Source organism: Camelina sativa, chromosome 12 (genome assembly GCF_030686135.1).
Source record: "Camelina sativa cultivar CO46 ecotype springtype chromosome 12, ASM3068613v1".
Taxonomy (NCBI): Eukaryota; Viridiplantae; Streptophyta; class Magnoliopsida; order Brassicales; family Brassicaceae; genus Camelina; species Camelina sativa.
Genome location: NC_141891.1, coordinates 5,734,721 through 5,753,401, shown reverse-complemented (window position 1 = coordinate 5,753,401; position 18,681 = coordinate 5,734,721). Strand labels below are relative to the sequence as shown.

Here is an 18,681-nt window from a genome sequence, read left to right as displayed (position 1 = left end):
AATGCTCTTTTTACATGATGATTATATATTCACATTATTCTATTTAACGACTTCATGTATAGTTAATGTAATTTTCAGTCAAAATTTATTCATACTAAATGCATAACGATTTTAATATTGAAAGAACGTTTGAACCGATATATGAATAATTAGGTATGTTGGACAATTAGTGACAAGTTTGTAATTATCTACTATATTGAAAATGTAGAAACTTATCTAAATATTTAAGAGGAAAAATGAGTTTAATTATAGTTCGACCTCAAATGGTCTCTAGATTCCTTTTATTGAGAGATGCAATGAAGAGTGTTGTGGGCATGATGCATGATACATCTCTTGTAAAACCATCTTTCAAAGTCAATCGGTTAATAGCGAATTTGTCAACTTTTGTGAGCTTTTAGTTTTCACCCAATACCAATATTATGTGTCGTGAAACGATTTCCTTACGGAGGGTATAATAATATGTATAAGGGATTGAGATGGATCCGTCGACAGAAATTACTTGTGTTTTTTGTCGATCCTTAATCCTTATAATGTCAAAACTTAACATTACATTTTTGGTCGAGGCCCATGCACTAGTCTTGTGCAATATATGTAAAAGAATGCCAAAATAAACTATGAGCTCCTTGGCCCAATGAATAAAATCGATCGACATTAATCATATTCTAAAATTTTAGGGCTTTGAAAAATAACGTAGACGTTGAATTATGAATCATATCTTTTATTTTTATAATTGATACTTAGCTAGTATGATCAATATGTTAATACACCAAAATGATAAAATTCATATCTGTAAAGTACGTACGTATGTATTTTGCAAGGAAACGAAGTCCAAATACGTACAAGTTTTCTATGTTTTAGCTAGTACATATATACACTGAATACTATACAAAAAGGTTTCATTTCACGTTCTGCAACTCGAAAAGAAACTTGTCAACTATAGCAATACTGTTGTCAATAAAAGAAGGGGTAACCACAAATGTTACTTTCTAGTTTCTACAATAACAATATAAAATAAATTATCTTACTCATAAAGCGATCAAGACGGGAACAATCATTCAAACATCTGAATTTTCTATTAGTATATTTCTTATTCCATAATTTATAGTGATAATTAATGTGAGAAATAGTAACTCTCTCTTTATAGAAAAAAAGTTGGACACTTATTTCTTTTGGTCGACGGCAACACTGGTTAAGGCCGGGTCCTTGAGGTGTAATCATGTAATTTAAAAACTAATAAGTTAGTTGTTTAAGTCAGCAATTAGTGTATTTCTTTTTTTTTATTAATACAAGTTGTCATTGATCCTCACAATGATTTAACTCCTTTATTTAGGCCTCCATGATTTAACTTCATATGCAATCATACTGACTTTATCCCAAATATAAAAGATATAATTTCCAAACGTGTCGGTAATTCTCTAATATAAATGAACATAGCTAGAAACACTCCCGTTTGTGTAAGGCTATATACAAGGATATAAATTTCATTATCCTCTGAATGTTAGTTATACAACGGAACAAATCAAATCGTTGCGTGTCTACCGCTTGAACCCATTATTAACCAATGTTGGAACCGATATGTCGATCAAATTACTTTATTTTTGATCGGTCCATAATCATTTTCATTCCATGACTCAAGATTTTTCTGAAAATTCCATATTTTCCTTTACCTTGGTGTTTTTACATTATTGTTTAAGTTTTCATGCCGACGAGTGAAAGAAAGAGTAAGAGAAATCGAAACACAAAAGCTTCATGCTGGTTGACCTATTTTAGAAATAGTATTTACTTGTAGAGGGAAAAACTTAAGAGTATAAATAGAGTGATCAATAAAGTGTGTGTTATTGAATTTGTGGTGGTTTATAATTAACATATATTTGTGTGTGGATATGAATTGATGTATTGGAATAGTCCTAATTGTATGATTATTTTGGTTGACGTTAGAGATCCCTTAACTACCTATATACTATGTCATATCTATGTATAAGACAGTTTGTCTTAACCACCATGACGAAATAGGTCAACCGGCATGTCTTCTCCATAATCATAAAATTTAAATACAAAAACTTATGTTAGGTGAAGAAAATCAATAAATTTTCCTGTTTTATGATATTTTACTTTTCTAAATATTTTTCAAAGAGCTTAAACCATTGTTATAAATATCAAAATAATTAATAGCACCAAATGACAAATATGTTGTTTGTACAATCGACTAATGATGTTAAATAGTAAATATAATTACTGAAGAAAGAAAAAGAGGGTGAAACTGTAATTGTCATTTGACATTAGAAATACATACATGTTGTTTGTGCAATCGACTTCATGACTTCGTTTGACACCTCGGAACTTACGATAGGGTGACGTCATACCAGAATACTGTTACGGTCATTTCCAAGTAAAAAACGACGTCGTAACCAAGTGGTTGAACACGTGGGCCCAATGCTGTCTTAAGAAAACATGGTACGGTCATTTTCACGTGCCAAAAGCTCCCACGTGTGAAAATATTTTTTTTGTTTTAAGTTTATTAGCAAGCCTATATGTACCATTGGCTCCACACACCGGCCTCTCCAAATATGTTCACCTCTTTATTTTGTAATTTAGTACTATTATTAATTTATTGAAAGCCTTTTACTATAATTATTAAAAAAGTATTTTTTATGTTTCAAATTTGGTAGAGTTAAAATGATATGATTTTTAGGATTTTTTTCACTTTTTTTTAACGTAATTGGTTCGATAAACAAATTAACCAATAAAATAATTTTTAAAGGAAAAAAACGGTAACAGTATCTAAATACTTAAAAAAATAAAAGTATTAGTACACAGATATGAGAATAACATTTATAATACATGTAGTTGTTACTTTTTGTAATTGATAATGCTGTATAGAATAAATACTAACCTAACCCTTGTTAAATTTTAATATAAGTAATTGATGATAAAAAAAAGTTATCATATCGATTTATAAAATATTCATTTCCGTACGTAAAACTCATACTTTGTCGAAACAAAAAAGTACGTAAAACTCATATAAAAGATACAGTAGCTTTCAAAAGTATACACAAAATTTGTGTACGAGAGGTAACAGTAAACCTAGTCAACAAGCGAACGATAATTGATTAATTGTATAGTGATTCTGCTTTGAACAAGTCGTCGTCACCCTTTTATCAAAAAACAAAGAAGAAAAGACAGAGTAAACCTTAATATATTCGAACGCATGTAAATGAATCTTAATAATATTAGCTCTACGAAAACATTGAACATAACTCAGTGTAAATTTCAAAACACCTAAAATTTGCCTTTTCCACTAAGATAGATGACTAATTTATTGAGTAATGATAAAAGTTAGTATCTATAGTTAACTTTGCTCACTTCTGGTGCTGCCACATCAGCCACTCCTTCAATTTAATAAACTCAATTTTTTGATACAACCCACTAAACTATTCCTATTCTTTTGTTTCATATTTCTTTAAAAACCTAGTTTCATATTTCTTTAAAAGCTCAATCCATTAATAATACATGTTTTATATGATGTAGAAATAAACCTTCTCCATGAAGCTCCACTCCGCCGTCCGCCGGTGTGCGACCTGAAGCGTCTCTCCCCTTCTTTATTCTTTCATCTCGGAACATCTAAAGGATATCTCTGAAATTAATTTTTTAGCTTAAGAAAAAACAGTAAGGTTCACCAATATAATTATCATCCTCTAAGAATACAAACGATTGGGGGGAAAAAAAGTCCACCACCATGGCAACAAAAACAGAACATACAAGATCAACATATTGAAGAAAATTCCCACAAACAATCTCAAAAACAGGTCTAAAAGTATTAGGACCACTAGGACATAGACATATGCAAAGAGGTCTTTAGCTTCAGGGACACCTAAATCATAAAAATTGTCGGCTTCGAAAAACAGGACTACTTAAAATTGAAAAGAAAAAAAAAATCTCAAACGAAAAAAAAAAGACAAACACTTATAGAGGATCAGGGAAACACAACTAAAATTTAATTGACATTAGTCGCCAGAAATTGACAAAACCATCACCAAATAGAAGAAAATGTAAGAGATACATACACCGTTAGTTGAAGGAAAAGATGCTGAAATTCGAGTTCCAGATTTTGTTCACATTAGACTTAAACTGAATGACTTACTAAACCGGCCACAAAAATATACACCCCAAAATGTTTTTTTAAAAAGCATAATAGAAGCAAAAATTAAATTTTGCTACACACCATTCACATCCAATCGAAAACCACACTATGGGGCCAACCGAAACAAAACTTAAAACTTAGATCTCAAAAACAATGGATAAATTAAATAGGAAATGAAAGGAAGAAAACAATTTATAAAAAAAAACAGATTTGCACACCAATTAACACTTAATTGGAACGAAAACATCAGGGGAGAACCAATTACCCCCTACAGATGCGAAGCAAAGAGAAAAACACCCAAATACACCCCAAAAAAAAATTGTGCATCGATGAAAGGGATGAATGAAGAAGGATTACAAGCATCAAAGAAATAGTTTCAAAACTCTTACTGTCCTGTAGATAGAAAAAATGAAAAAAAACCAATGGCTTACAGAAAATAAAGACCCAATAGGCCAACACAATTTTAAGGCTTACAGAAAATAAGACCAAACGGCAGAAACACAAAAAGAAATAAAAAACAATGAAAACAGAATTGTAATTAACTGAGATTTGTAAACATTTTTAATCAAAACCACTAACCTATCACTACAAACACAAAATTATTGACAAAAAACTACTCGCACAGGTTACTAATTAAATAATAAAATAATTAAAAGATTACCTACAACCACATATAATAATACCAAATAACAATCCAACGACAAAATGAAAAATAATTTTAATTAAGCACAAGTAACGAGTAAAGTGAGACAACAACTATTACTATACAAATTTAACTTCTAATTCTATATTTTTTTAAAACAAAAAAAGATCATGCTGATTTAAATTTATTAAGAATAAAAAAATTGACTACATTGTACTAGCTGAAAAAAACGTACAGAAAAAAAAAATTAACAAAAGAGCAAAAGAAAACATACAAACAACATAAGCAGACGGAAAGAGTAAAAATAACGCCCTTATCTAACTTCCGCGCGTAGCGCGGATCAAATGCTAGTATATATTATATACTAGCAACACTAATAATGTGAAGTTGAAGCTTATACGTTACACCAACTTGAAAGCTAAATTAAACTTTTGTTTCTCTATCCTAAAAGCAGATTGCATTTGAAAGCAATACAAATCAAACTTTTAGTCGCAATAAATCTAATTAATTAGACTCTTAATAGAAGTTTAATTTGACTTGGTTTTCTCATGATGATGACTCTGTCCCTAACTCTGTTTACATAAATCTTTGCGCATCTTTATCCAAATTGTAACAATTAATTTTTAGTTGAATTAGTCCATTCCAACTTATTCTTATTTGGATAAAAATAGGTATACGTATCAGTTACAAAATTATACGTAATTATTTTGTCAATGATAGAAACATAATATGAAACTGTGAAACCTTTAACCTTGTATAAGAACTACCAGTATGTATAGCACACTCCGCTACTGCAATTTATCCTTGGAACCTTAGCATCCACTTGACTTCCTTCAAATGATCAAGAGAAGAACAAACTTACAATTAAATATGCTTACAACCGCAACAATATGAGCTAAGTCATGTCTTGAAGTAATTTTGGAATACATAATGCTACCAAAGTGTACATCTTCAGGTGTGGCTACGAACTTGAAATGTGCTCTAACGGTGATTGGACTGATTTTAACTTCATCTATTCCAAATATCTTCAAATATTTTTTTCTTTGACAAACCGTATATATTCCTCAGATTTTTTACAGGTTCAAAGTCACAAAGTCACATTTGAATTCAGTACACTCATATATAATATATCAATCATATTCCTGATTGTAAACAATATGTTATCAACATTAAAAAAAAAAACATAAATAAAGTAATGTATAAACGATGTAATTTTCTGTTATGTTGGTTTTTGTATATACAAATCCATAGTTCCACATTATCGGAAAAGTCAATCTAGAATGACTTGATCGGACTTAATCCATCATCGATAAGTCATGCCACTATGGGAACTAAAAGTCTATAGGGCACAACTCATGACCTTTTTTAGTTTCAATAATCAGTGGAAACTACTCTTTTTGATACGAAATAGCCAAATAGGAAAGGAATGAACAATTCAACTTACAAATCGAGTTTGATTGCTTTTTTTTTTTCTTTTTTCTTTCTTGAAATCAAGTTTGTTTAGTGAAGTAGGAAAGCTAGTGGACAAGTTTGATTCGATGTAATAATATTCAAGAAGAGCATTTTATTCCTAACAATTGGTTATTACGTACATGAATTTTAAGGTTGACTCTGACTCGCTTTGTCTTCTCCCTTTTGTACTTTCTCATCAAATTCATTCTCACGTGTGACCCACCCAGTGTCACGTGTGAATCTTAATTCTTTCTCGAATTTTAAATCCAGAATTTTTTAAATTAGCAAATTATTTATCAACACTAATTTCTTACTAAGAGTCTGCAATTTTACTAGGTATTGCGTGCAACGTTTCCATTGCATGTCTCCTTTCTCAATAAGAACTTGATATGCAGCTCTTTGAACCTTACCTGATGATATACTTATGGTGAGCTCATTTTCTGAATTATTTGAAAATAATACATCAAAATGATTGTGTGGATGAACATATATCAAAAGCTATGAAAATCATGCAGTTATCTTTGATTTTATAACATATCTAATATTTTTTATCAGTAATATATTTTCATGTAGAGTTAAAATTTTGGTAATAACAATTCCTGGTCAAAAGCGTGAGCACAAATTATTAGATTAAAATTAATATTATTAATTTCTAAGTAATTAATTTAAAGTTTCTATATTTACAATGTTTTTAGACTGAGAGAGAGAGAGAGAGAGAGAGAGAAACAGGCTTTTGGCACGTGCAGGCCATGTGGGCCACCGACCCAAATCAGAATTTCATACAGTTTTGTCTTGTAGTCATCAAATAATTGGGCTTTCTAACATGGCCTGTTCCAAATATCATTCCGATCCACGGGTTTTACTAGTCACGTGTTTCATCACGTGATCAAAAACTTGTGCTTTTTCGTTTTCCTTTTTGACATCGCATACCAAAAACTTGTTAAACTTTGGATCATCATGAGTTTATAACTTTTCTAAGAATCAGGGTTATACTGGTTTGGTTATCAATGTTAAACATATATATATATATATGGTAATGGTTCATGTAATAAAGTAAGTATGTTTATACTCGTATTCTTTTAAGGATGATATGGAGGTCTTATAGTGAAGACTAGACTATATATGACTGTATGAAGAAGTCGTAGTTTGCATGAACGAAAACTAGACAAGAATGGTCTTTGCAACAAACTATTGAGAAATAGTGAAAATAACATCTACACCCATAGATTGGTCTGTTTTTTCAACGCATTTGGAAGATGTGGGAAAGATCCAATATATGTTTTCATTTTCCTTTTTTTTTGTATTGCGTGCAATTCATATTGTAAAACATACAGTATATATATCATGATTTGGTGATTTGTTTTGCTGTGCAAAATTTTAGATACCCAATTTGTTCTATTTTATAAGAAAAGAAAACTATTTTCATTCATTCGAAAAAGGTTTATATGAAATTTTACTTACAACCTCAGAATTATTTTTTCATTTTTCCATAATAATAATAAATATATACGTTTATAATGTATCTTTTAAATAGATATTACGTAAATATATAATGCAATGAGTAACATAGAGATAGAGACCCAAGACTTTCTAATATAATGGTATTTTTAATTTAGTTTATTTTAAATCTGAAGTTATTTTTAACCATTATTGCAGATATGAGATATCTAATTTTTTTGGATCAAATAAATGCAACAATAGACTTATAATTTATAAAGATGTAACTGATTAGTAGTATTTGTTTAGCCGTGAATTACCATCCACAAAAGCAGTTTTCTTTGGCTCTTTGCTTTATAGGCGAGGAAAGTAATTAGAGTTCAATGAGTGGAGAAAAAACTGCAAAAGAAATCATTTAATATTTAATTAAATAAATCACATATAGTATATAAGAAGACAAAACAACAAATAAAAAACACAAAAGGCATGATTTTAGGGGTTTTGGGATCTGTAGTTTAATCACAATTATTCTGTAATTTTTAAGTTAATTAATAATTATTGAGAGTGATTGATCGATGATTTTATTTAATTATCATATTGCCACTGAGATATGGTCTACCAATAAATTCTTTTGTCAATTTCAATTATATGTATGGATAAGTCACACATATACTGTATTCGGACATAGATGCTTATTACCATGGGCTTATTACAATCATTAACCAAGTAAAAAATGGTAGTAATTAACGAGTAATGTTGTTTCGATTTGTCTTTTCAAATGAAGCATATTGATGTTAGGATTAAGATCACAAATTTAATCTAAAACAAACGAGAAAATGAAAATACATATGATTGCTTTGTAAACACATTATATTATGACAGAGCGTATATAATTGCTTTATAAACACATTTGATATTGATTTATTTTTTAATATCACTTGATTATTTCTTTTAGATACAAATTACGAATAAATCTTTGATTAGGTTTTTTTTTTTTTTTGACTAAGACTAAAAATTTAACGTCTGTGTGGAATCCAAATGATCGAACAGCCTTTGATGAGCAATTAAAAAACAGCATTTGCACAGTTTCAATATATGTATGGTAGACGGCATATTAAAATTCACATATCCGTAAACAAATTCACGAACGATTACGGCAGCTTATACTTCAATGGGGATTACAAGTCGTGCCAATACGACAATTGTGTCGGCCTCGTTCCTTTTAAAAATGTTTATCTCTTCTTTTAAATTATTGTTTCTGCTAAGAAAAGTTTGTTTTCTCGACCTTTATACAAAATTTAAAGTCGATACTACAATTTATTGAAATAAATAACACAAAGTTGTGTAGATGTATCAATATATATATATATATATATATATATATATATATTATATATAGGTGTCCCTAAATTAAAAAAATGAATGCTATAGTATTATTTTATCACCTAAAGATAACTAATTAATTATGAACCAATAGCAATTTATATAATTTTATATTATTCTCAGAATTAATTCTTGAAGTTTACAAAATAGTAACATTAATTAATTAATTAAATTTATATTGAAAAATAATCTTTTGAAATAAGAAAAACTCTTACAAAATTATTTTTAGGAAATACAAACATATATAATAAAACCTTTAACTCTATATAATTTATTAAGATTGCATTACTTTTGTTTTGCGTACGTACATTTTGTAATTATCTGTAGACGGATTTTATCTTCTACTCAGAAAGTATAGTATTGCTTACTTTACAAAACAAATGGAAGCTAATTTTGAAAATTCTTGTGGATTGTGATCGTTCAATTATATACATAAACTACAAAGACATACGGGTACATATCCCACAAAACGTCTCAAAAATCTCTTACGTAAGTAAAAGAGTTTATAACATATATATTAATATATATGTGTATGTTTGACTGTATATATAGTTTTGTTTTAGTTACTTTTTCATATATTCATTCACTTTTGTGGTACATAAGTACTATATCACTTTGCCCAAAAAAAAGGTATCACAACCATAGCTACGAGTTATAAATTATAATCCAATCAACCCACGTTACTATCAAATTTAACCGTATTAGATTCTGTTATTTACCTCCAATTTTAGTCTTCTTAAATAAATGACTATACATAAATAATCAAATATATATTTTTTTTCGTTTTCTTTTATCAACAATATATAATATACGAATTTGAACATATATAGTAATAAATAATTAGAGCTCAAATTTAAAGAGTATGGAAATAATTTTGAATACAAAATAAAATAGGGGAGATGGAGGAAGACAAGAAAGAGGAATTTGTTGCTAGGTGTTTGTTTGCAAGCATTAAATAATAAAAGAAGAAGAACTAAGAAAACATTAAATAAGGAAGAGAATAAATATGGGAAGAAACGACATATCCTCTCCGACAAAGATTTTGGAAGCGTGTTAAAAAGAAAACCCTATTTGAATCGGAAGGACCAATTTGACTGTGGACCAAATTAATAAGGTTCGCAATAGATTGTTTCACTTGTTTAACCTTCGAATTATTTTTAAAAATAGTTTCAAAGGTTAATATGTATGTATTCCGTCTATGAGTGATATATGTGTTGGGTTATTAATCAATATCCGAGTTCGATTCCTTTTATTTCTTGTGTGTTGTGTATTAGGGTGTCATTTAGTCGGCCATCAAGTATGTTCTCAATTTCAAATAGTAAAAAGTATTAAATCACATTTGAAATAATAGTGCAACAAAATGGAGCTAATCTAGCTACCAAAAAAATCGTAAGAAAATAACGCATGTTGTAAAACTTTTAGTATCCAAATCCGTTTCCTTGTTGTAAAACTTGGATTTGGGTCAATGCCAAGATTAGAGACTTAGTGTATCCAAATCCTACCCCTTTTTTTTTAATAACCTTATCCAAATCCTACATTAGTTTTGAGTAAGTATTAACTATAGTTAATGTTAGAATACGAATGTACTCATTACCTCCATGTGAATTCTAAGATTAAAATTAGCTATGAGTCGACTTTATCCAAATTATGTACTTATCTTTTCGTTTACCCAATCTCCTGTTAGTGTAATATTTGTAAATTATTTATACTAGATAGATAATTTAAGAGTGAAAAAGTGTCCATTAGCCATGGTACATGATCCTATATATAAGTATGTATCAAACTGGAAATGAGGATTTTATCTGCTAGATTATTCATATAGAGTAGGCAAAATAAACGCTATGAGTTCTTTATACGCATCAATTTATGTAGCTGTAAACTACACATATTATATTTTTTAAAAACCGTATCAGAAGACGAGACGACGTATATAAGTAAGCATATTTGTATTGTTTTTTTCTGGCTATGCAAGGATTTCTTGGAAATTGAAATCACTGGGAGACAGAATATTAGGGATCTCCAAACCCTAGGACATTGATTCATTCGAGATGTTGGTCTTCTTCCTTGTAGGCATTAAAAAACAAAAATTAGTTAGGATTATCATTAATTAGATTTCTATTTTTATAACACGTTCATGCTCTTAGAAGTTAAAACGCAAGTTCTACTTTGTATGCGTCATATGACACAATGCCCTCGTCATCTTGTGTGTGGCTGTGTGAGTGGCAAAAAAGAAATTTTTGTCAATTTTTATAACATTCAATAATTCTTATAAAAAAACTCCTCCGATTAAACTGGTGGTGCATATATATATAGCCACACTTAAAAATTCAGCTTTTGTTTGCCCCACTCTAAATAGGTGAAATAAAGAACGAATAATTGTCTATAATATACACACAATTACAATCGCAACTATATATGCACATATTTAATTACGCGCAATATACTTTTTCTGAAGTTAACGCACAATCCCAAAAATACTACTATATAATGTTTTAGTACATTGATTTATAAGGAAAAAAAAAAAGATATATATTTAACATATATAGTGGGTTAAATAAAAATTACTTCTTGCGATTGAATTTAGTGGAAAATGAAAAGTTCAAATTTTTGCTGATTTGAAATATTTTTGTTATTTATTATTAAAAACAAAAAATGAGTAAAGGTAATTATAGTCTTTTAAAATTATTATATGTAGCTTTTGTAAACCATACATGTTTCTTTACGTTTTTAAAAATAATTAAGTATGCTTTTAAAAAAATGAAACTGACAATATTTTTTTGAGAATACGTTTTCAAAATGCAATTAATATATTAATATTACAAATCCACAGTGACTTTATTCCACGATGAGATGATATCAAGACATAGATGTTCTTATACCTTTCAACCACAAAAAAAATAGTAACACTTTAAAGAAAAATGTTGAGAGCAATTTGATCATCCGATGTTAAAAAGACGCTTACCGACTTTATGACTCGTTTTTACGAATTAGACTAGTTAAATACAGAGTTCGTTAGATGTATTTCCATTGTTACAATTACAGAAAACCCTACGCAACACAATTCAGTACTTTTTAATTAGTCAGCAAAAACAGAATCTTTCGTTGAAATAAAATAGAAGAATCTTTCTTGTCTTTAATTTTCTTACATTTATACGACTCTGCGAAACCAGTATATTTGAGATTTATTAAATGTAGACATGTAGTTGATTAATATAAGTGCATTATACAATTTTGATTCTATTTCCATTTTTATTTTATTTTAGTTGTTAATGAAATAATTTATATTTCCTCAGTGCTTTTTAAAAGTTCAGTTCTATACGCTAAATTATTTGTGTCGTCTCTGTCATTTATACAAAAACAAAACAAAAATCAATTAGCAATGTGGTTTTATAAGTAGATGGCATATAATACGACAATGCGCGCGGTGGTTCTTTTATTAAAAGTTTGTAATAGTTTACGTATCAGGAAAAACATGTTAGCTCGGCTAGTACCCTATACTACTATACAAACTAAAACCTTGGTATTGGCCCAGAATATAATCATTGCCGCCATTTATAACTAATTACTTAGGCTTTGAATAATTATAAGGTATGGTGTAAACTGTACAATGCATATTAATATTTTGGTATGCAAAACATTGAACTATGGTGTGGAGCAGATTAGTATGGAGTTTATATTAGTATGGAGCTTTGAGGAGTAGAATGAAAAATACAGACCAATAGTGAATTTATAATGGTATGGAGTTGTACGCTCAAATGTATACTAGTATGTAAATTTTTAGTATGCAACAATGCATACTGGTATGCGATGGTCAATGGTAAATTTAATGCAGACTAATCCAATTTTAGTTTGTTCTGGAGCATACTGTACAACCATTTAAAGCCTTAACAGTAACTGTTAGAACAAAGAAGCAATCTTAGTAGTTGAAAAGAAAGAAAAAAATCAGTAAGTTTCAAACATGAAAACATATGGATAAGAAAAGGAAAAAAACATATGGATGAAAAGGATATATAGTTAAATTGTACATTCGATGAAAACTGAAAAAGGCGGATGCATAGATCATAGATGCAAGACACTTGTGAATTGTGTGATATACCCAAAACTTTATTAAATTATTTATATATATTCGAAAATTTTATACACCGTATATAAAATATTCGAATAATTCTTTTCCTTTGATATTAAAATAATTTTCTGCTTGTTTTTTTCAACCCATGTATTAATTTAAATAATAAAAGTAGCTACCACCTTTCTCTGCCCCACTTTAAGATAAAGCTAAAGCATGGAAAAAAGCATGGGGAAAAAGTAAATATATGATATATAAAATAAAATAAATTTAAAGAAAGGAAATTAAAGGAACGAAAAAAAGAGAGAGGAAAAAGACAAAATTAAATAACAAAAAAAAAAATTCCAAAAAAATTAACATCACATGTTATCAAATGAGATCAAAAATTTAAGTTAGTTTTTTGAGTCTTCTTTCTCTTTCTCTTCTCCGAGAAAACTAAAACTACTTAAGTTAAAGAATCAAACACTTCTCCAAGTTTTTCCAAAGCCTCTCTGATTAGTAAACAGAAAGAGATCTAGGAGAGAGAGAGAGAGACAGAGAGAGAGGAGAGATAAGGTGATGAATAGAGGTGTGTTAGAGAGTTCGCCGGTTCAACAGCTGATGGCGGCCGGAAACCCTAATTGGTGGAACGTAAGCGGCGGCATGAGGCCACCACCACCGTTGATAGGTCATCAGCAGGCGCCGTTGCCGCCACATATGAATCCTAACAACAATTATCTGCGACCACGGATGATGCCGACTCTTTTGCCGCACTTCTTGCCCTCTCCGGCGACTTCTTCTTCCTCATCTTCTTCAACGTCTTTGCCTAATAACCCTAACATCTCTTCTTGGCTTGAAAGCAATGATCTCCCTCCAGAGTCTTGGAGCCTTAGCCAACTGCTTTTGTAACTCTCCTTCTCTCTTTCTCTCTCCCCCTCTATAAATATTCCAAAATGAAAAATATTCTCTAGGCACATGACATGATCTTGTGTTACTCGAGTTCTAGTTCACTTCATGGTCTTATTTCTCGTGTGTTGCTACCTAATCTTGATTACTCTTTTGTTATGACATATATACGTATATATATATATGTGTGTGTGTATATTTTTAAGTATCAATCTAATATTTATGGATATTTTCTTGTAAACTTTAGGGGTGGATTGATGATGGGAGAGGAAGAGAGATTGGAGATGATGAACCATCATAATCATCATGATGAACAACAACACCATAGTTTTCAAGGAAAGATGAGATTGGAGAATTGGGAAGAACAAGTGTTAAGCCACCAACAAGCTTCCATGGAGGCGGTTGACATCAAACAAGAGAGTAACATTAACAACAACAATGGTTATGTCATATCTTCGCCGAACTCACCTCCTAACAAATCTTGTGTTACAACAACCACAACAAGCCTCAATAGTAACGATGATAACAACAACAACAACAACAATAATAATAATATGTTGGATTTCTCTAGCAATCACAATGGTCTTCACTTGTCCGAAGGGAGACACATTCCTCCGGATCGAGCCTCTGAGGTAACACTTCTTCCACATATCTTAGATATTTTCATGAACTACAGCAAAAAAAAAAAAAAAACTATTAATATATAATGCTATATAGTGAGAGAAAATTCGGAAATAAGATCTAATTTATATACAAATTAGTAAACACATCATATACTATGAAAAAGTGAAATCTAGAAACGTCATTTAAAAAGAACAAGACAAACCAAGTCTTATTTTAAGGTTTGGATCTAAATTCAATACGCAAACAGAATAAGTTTTGCTATGAATTTTTTTGATTAATGACTAATTGATCTTTGTTTTTGTTTGTTATCTATATTTGTGATGAAGTGTAACAGCGTAGACATTGGTGGGTCTACTAATAAGAAGCCAAGGCTTCAACCTTCTCCTTCGTCACAATCAACCCTCAAGGTAACTAATTGATTATATCAATGAAACTTTAGTTAGCTTACATAACGTTTTCTCTGTATATAAATTATCTCCCTGACATCATAATAACAAAACAAAAACACAAACACAAAGGAGAACAGAAGAAGCAAACAAAACAGAATGGGCACAGAATAAGCTGTGTGGTTTTTGTGTTTTGTAACTCTTTTGTTCTCTCTTGTTTTGTCTTCTTCTTCCTTCTTCATTATTCCTTTTCTCTCTTTCTTTCATAAAATTCAAACTGAAATCAGTCTCAACATTCTCCTTAGATATTATATATTAAATCTATAGAATATAGACATACTGAAACGTAGAAATGAAGTGACTCGTATTACTTTGGATTCGATGATATAATGTTAATTATTGAAAGTACAATATTATTAAATACTTCTACTTACTAAGTAAGCACGTTTTCCTCTATGCATGGTAATTAGTAAAAAAATATAACCACACATGCACATCTACTGTATATAGAAAGCTTTTACTTTATGGTATTAATTAATCTATGGTGATAATTAAAGGTGAGAAAGGAGAAATTAGGAGGCCGAATCGCAGCGCTTCATCAGCTAGTATCTCCATTTGGAAAGGTAAAGATAAATTTAATTAACAAAGTATACATTTATTAAGGCCGTCTTATATTCCCTTATCAAATCAACTTTTTAACATCAATATTGGAGATATTTTTTGTTAATCTAAATCATTTTTCTTCCCTTTTTACCCATCTTTTGCAGACTGACACAGCCTCAGTCCTGTCGGAAGCTATTGGATACATTAGATTCCTTCAGAGTCAAATTGAGGTGTGACTCGTCTTTTCCTAACTCTCAATATTCTCATTTTGCTTTCAGTAAAAAGAATAATTAAAAATGCTAAAAAGATTAACGTCTAGGAAATTACAATGTGTCAGAGAAATCCAAGTGATTAATTTACTAATTTACCTTTCTATCTCAAAACCATTTGCTTTTATATCACAAAGTTTTGGTAAACAGGTCTCCGACTGTAAATTTCCTGATTGGTGAAAATCAATCTCCACGTAATATCAATAGATTAGCATATACTATTAGTTACAGTTACAGTGTATGAACACCATTATACTACTCATTGATCGACGAAAATTATAATGATGGTGAAAGCAAAATTATATTATAAAGAGATAAGAAAGTTAGTATAAAGTTTTGTTCTCTCCATGTTAAGTAATATTTGATTGATGTGATTATATATAAAGTATTTATGTTGTTTTTGCAACTGTCGCAGGCTCTGAGTCATCCTTACTTTGGTACGACTGCCTCCGGAAATATGAGGCACCAACAACATGTAAGCACCAAATTTCATTTACATACTGATATATACACACAGATCATCACGCTATATATAGTGTATACACTATACTAAATTTTCTCATTTACTATACTAATTCTCTTTTAAACTATGGTTTTTATGAATAGTTGCAAGGAGATAGGAGTTGCATATTTCCTGAGGACCCTGGTCAGGTACGTCGTCAATTTATTTTGGGTCAACATAATTATAATCACTATACTTTTTATTGGATCAATTGAATCCAAAATCTAAAATGTGGACAGCTTTAGTTTCCAAATTTTTTTCCCCTTTTTTCCTTTTTCTACTGTTTTCTTTAAAGTAAAGTTGAATTATATTAAAAGATGCAGTGGCCAGCTTTTTTTCACCCTCCCTTACATTATTATAACCAACAAAGTTCGTTAAAACCAACAAAGTCACTAAATTTATTTAAATATTTAACTTTTCCTCCTTATTTGTTTAATTGTTTTCGTCATATAAGTGCATTTCAAATTCCTTTGGCGGTCTTTTATATATGCTTTTTCTCAGGAAAACTTCAATGAAATATTCTCTTTATTACTAATTAGCACTATCTCACTGTATTTTCTGTATAATATGATTAATAGTGTATACACGGAACCTTTTTATATGAGTCAGGGTGTTAAAATATGTGTTAACTCTGTTATAATCAATGCTACACATCTTAAGTGACTTCTTTTATATTTTTGTGACATGGTTTTAGCTGGTGAATGATCAGTGCATGAAGAGAATAGGAGCTTCCTCTTCGTCAACGGACAATCAAAATGCAAATGAAGAACCTAAGAAAGATCTGAGAAGTCGAGGTTTATGTCTTGTTCCAATCTCATGCACACTCCAAGTAGGCAGCGACAACGGTGCCGACTATTGGGCTCCAGCACTCGGCTCCGCCGGTTTCCATTGAGCCAATGAAATCATGCCACGTGGAATTCCAAAAATTTGATATAACATCACGAGCAGTCAGTCTACTGAGAAGACAACAAATTGAGTTTCCAAGGCTGATTGCTCATGATGCTATACAAGTCAAGTACTTCGTTTAAAAAATATGCTAGAGAATTTGCGTTTGGCGTTTCATCATTTGATATGTTAATCAGATGATATGACCAAGTGATCAATTTACGTTCTTCTTAGGATACTGTTTGTGTTTTTGTTTACCGGTTAATTGTAATTTGTGGTTAAGTACTTATTCTAATTACTTCCACGTGGTTTGTATCGTTGTTTTGCTATTATACTCTACAACTATAATTAATATGTCTATTTTGTGGAATGTGGATATATACAACAAAACATTAAAAAGAAAAAAGAATGCACGAAAATATGGTGAAAATATCGATTTAAGTTACGAGGTTTCTTCATTCGCCATTTTCATGCGTAGATCTTAATTTATGTAAGATCGTAATTATAATAATTAACCTGAATAAAAGAAACCCACCATATAAAAATAAAATAAAAGAAGCAAAAACAGTTCAGAAATTGGGAATTATATTATTGTACGTCACTTCATAGGTGAACTGGAGGAGGATCTCAGTAACAAAGAAAATAAGAAACAAAATATTATCACTTTGATCATTTTATTCTTTAATTAAATGATGATTCACTTCTTGTCTTTGGCGTGAAGATCACCAAAGAACTTCTTAGGATCTTTTTCAAAAGCATCCCTCGAGATGTGCTGATCTCCACCAGATCCAGGTGCAACCATCGTTTTACCCACATCGGAAATGCTACCGGAACCACCGTTTCCGCCGCTCGTACCGAAACTCTTGGCTGCATCAGGTTTGGAGTTCTTCACGTCCATGGCTTGATTTTTTGGTTTGGAAACTAAAGCTTTGGACGTTGATTATGGAATTATGGTGTGAATCGTGAAGTAAACCGATAAGGGGTTGTATTATTTATATCACAATTCACAAGTGTAACATCGCAAACTAATGGTCAAACTGGCATGAAATGTAATTACCGATGTTATCTCTATTTTCATGTTAATTTGGTGTAGCATTTTCTCGTAAACGTGCAGTCGATTCAAAAACTGTTTTGACTTTGAACAACGAAGTTAACATTTAATTGAAAAGTTAAAAAAGAAAAGCCCATTACAACAAAGTTGGCCCATAGCGAAACCAAACAAAAAACCTTGGTCTCCAATCAATAACGCGCTTATCTTAAGATAACGTATTAACGTTGCAGCAGTTGCACTTTTCGACTGCAATTAGTGTGGTTCATGCCTTAACTTGACTTACATTTGAAACCAGTTTATGTGGAATTGAACTAATTAACAAAGAAAAGTCGAATTGAAAAACCAAAACATTAT

The 18,681-nt window shown here is 30.3% G+C and overlaps 1 protein-coding gene and 1 long non-coding RNA gene across 3 annotated transcripts; one reads left to right on the top strand and one right to left on the bottom strand.

The window, feature by feature from the left end:
* Positions 1 to 13,397: 13,397 nt before the first annotated feature.
* LOC104730428 (transcription factor bHLH68) lies at positions 13,398 to 17,646 on the top strand. 2 transcript variants are annotated; one of them, XM_010449588.3, is made up of 8 exons: positions 13,398 to 14,006; positions 14,255 to 14,639; positions 14,958 to 15,038; positions 15,575 to 15,640; positions 15,785 to 15,850; positions 16,305 to 16,364; positions 16,496 to 16,540; positions 17,086 to 17,646. In XM_010449588.3, the coding sequence occupies exons 1-8, from the start codon at positions 13,681 to 13,683 to the stop codon at positions 17,281 to 17,283; spliced, it is 1,227 nt and encodes a 408-aa protein (XP_010447890.1). In that variant the 5' UTR covers positions 13,398 to 13,680; the 3' UTR covers positions 17,284 to 17,646. The 2 variants fall into 2 exon arrangements, with proteins under 2 accessions (XP_010447890.1, XP_010447891.1); XM_010449589.3 differs by having other exon boundaries at positions 13,408 to 14,006; positions 17,101 to 17,646.
* LOC147930206 (uncharacterized) lies at positions 14,410 to 14,964 on the bottom strand. Its single transcript, XR_015574694.1, has 2 exons — positions 14,834 to 14,964; positions 14,410 to 14,677 (listed from the first exon to the last, which is right to left on the bottom strand). It is a non-coding gene; the product is annotated as an uncharacterized LOC147930206 (long non-coding RNA).
* Positions 17,647 to 18,681: the final 1,035 nt, after the last annotated feature.